We start from the raw sequence: 1,071 nt of genomic DNA, 5'->3' as shown, positions 1-1,071 counted from the left end.
GGGAAGGGTGATGGCTCACTGCCTGCTCCTCCTCACTCATCTCCGAGAACAGAGGAGACACCCTGAGGAGCGCACAGTCAGGAGCACACAGTCAGTGCCTGAGGAGATGAGGTTGGGCGGGCCCCCTTTGCCAGTGACGGCTCCAGGGACAGACCGCGAGGCGGGACCTACCTGTTCGTCTGGCAGACCCCGTGATAGGCCTCGATGGCGTCTTCCTGATCCACGTGCTTTTCACTGTTGGGCCAGCTGGTCCTGGCATTAATGTTCGGCTCCTGGAGGTCCCAGGTGAAATAAAGAAATAACTCTGGTTATACAAATAGCTGTCATGAAATGACTTCATATCCCCGGAGAAATTCAAAACACTAATCCAAGAAGACACGCAGCCTCTGTTCCCTGCAGTGTCACTGACCACAGCCACGACCTGGAAGCGGCCACGTGCCCGCCAGTGGACGAGTGGACAGAGGACATGTGGTGTCTGTACGCGGTGGCATGCTGGCCATGAACAAGAATGAAGTCTGACAATTTGTGACAACTTGGGTGGACCAAGAGGGTGCTGTGCTGAGTGAAACGAGTCAGACAGAGAAAGAGAAATTCCATATGATTTCACGTATTTGTGGAATCTAACGAGCAAAGGAAACATCCCCTGGGCTCCTTTTTCTCTTCGTCTCATTTCGTGTCGTCGCCCAAGATCATGTAAAATGACTAAATCCTGGCCAGTGTTAGCGCTGTGAGGGTCACCTGCCTTTCTTCTCTCCCTCCTGACGGGAAAAGAATGACATCTCTGTTGAAATAAACAAACTAAACAGAAACAGACTCAGAGGTGCAGAGAGCAAACCGAGGGTGGCCAGCTAGGAGGGTGGCGGGGGGCTGGGTGGAAAAGGTGTGGGATGAAGAAATACAAGCTGGCGGTGAGAGAGCCGTCGCGGGGATGTGAGTGCCACACAGGGAACACAGTCAATGATAACGTGATGCCTACGGTGCCAGGTGAGTCCTAGAGTTATCGGGATCACTTCATAAGTTATATAATTTTCTAACCACCATGCTGCACACCCGAAACTAATTCAAAATAAC

General features: G+C 52.0%; 1 protein-coding gene across 1 annotated transcript in view; it reads right to left on the bottom strand.

The window, feature by feature from the left end:
* MYO5B (myosin VB) overlaps positions 1–1,071 on the bottom strand; it is a 137,005-nt gene that overhangs the window by 23,561 nt on the left and 112,373 nt on the right. Inside the window, exon 30 of the mRNA XM_015563840.1 lies at positions 172–272. Coding sequence (XP_015419326.1) covers positions 172–272 — 101 coding nt within the window. The remainder of the gene's footprint in view (positions 1–171; positions 273–1,071) is intronic.

Source organism: Myotis davidii, unplaced genomic scaffold, assembly GCF_000327345.1.
Source record: "Myotis davidii unplaced genomic scaffold, ASM32734v1 scaffold378, whole genome shotgun sequence".
Lineage (NCBI taxonomy): Eukaryota > Metazoa > Chordata > Mammalia > Chiroptera > Vespertilionidae > Myotis > Myotis davidii.
The sequence above is the reverse complement of the archived record's forward strand: the minus strand, read 5'-3'. Positions and strand labels throughout refer to the sequence as shown.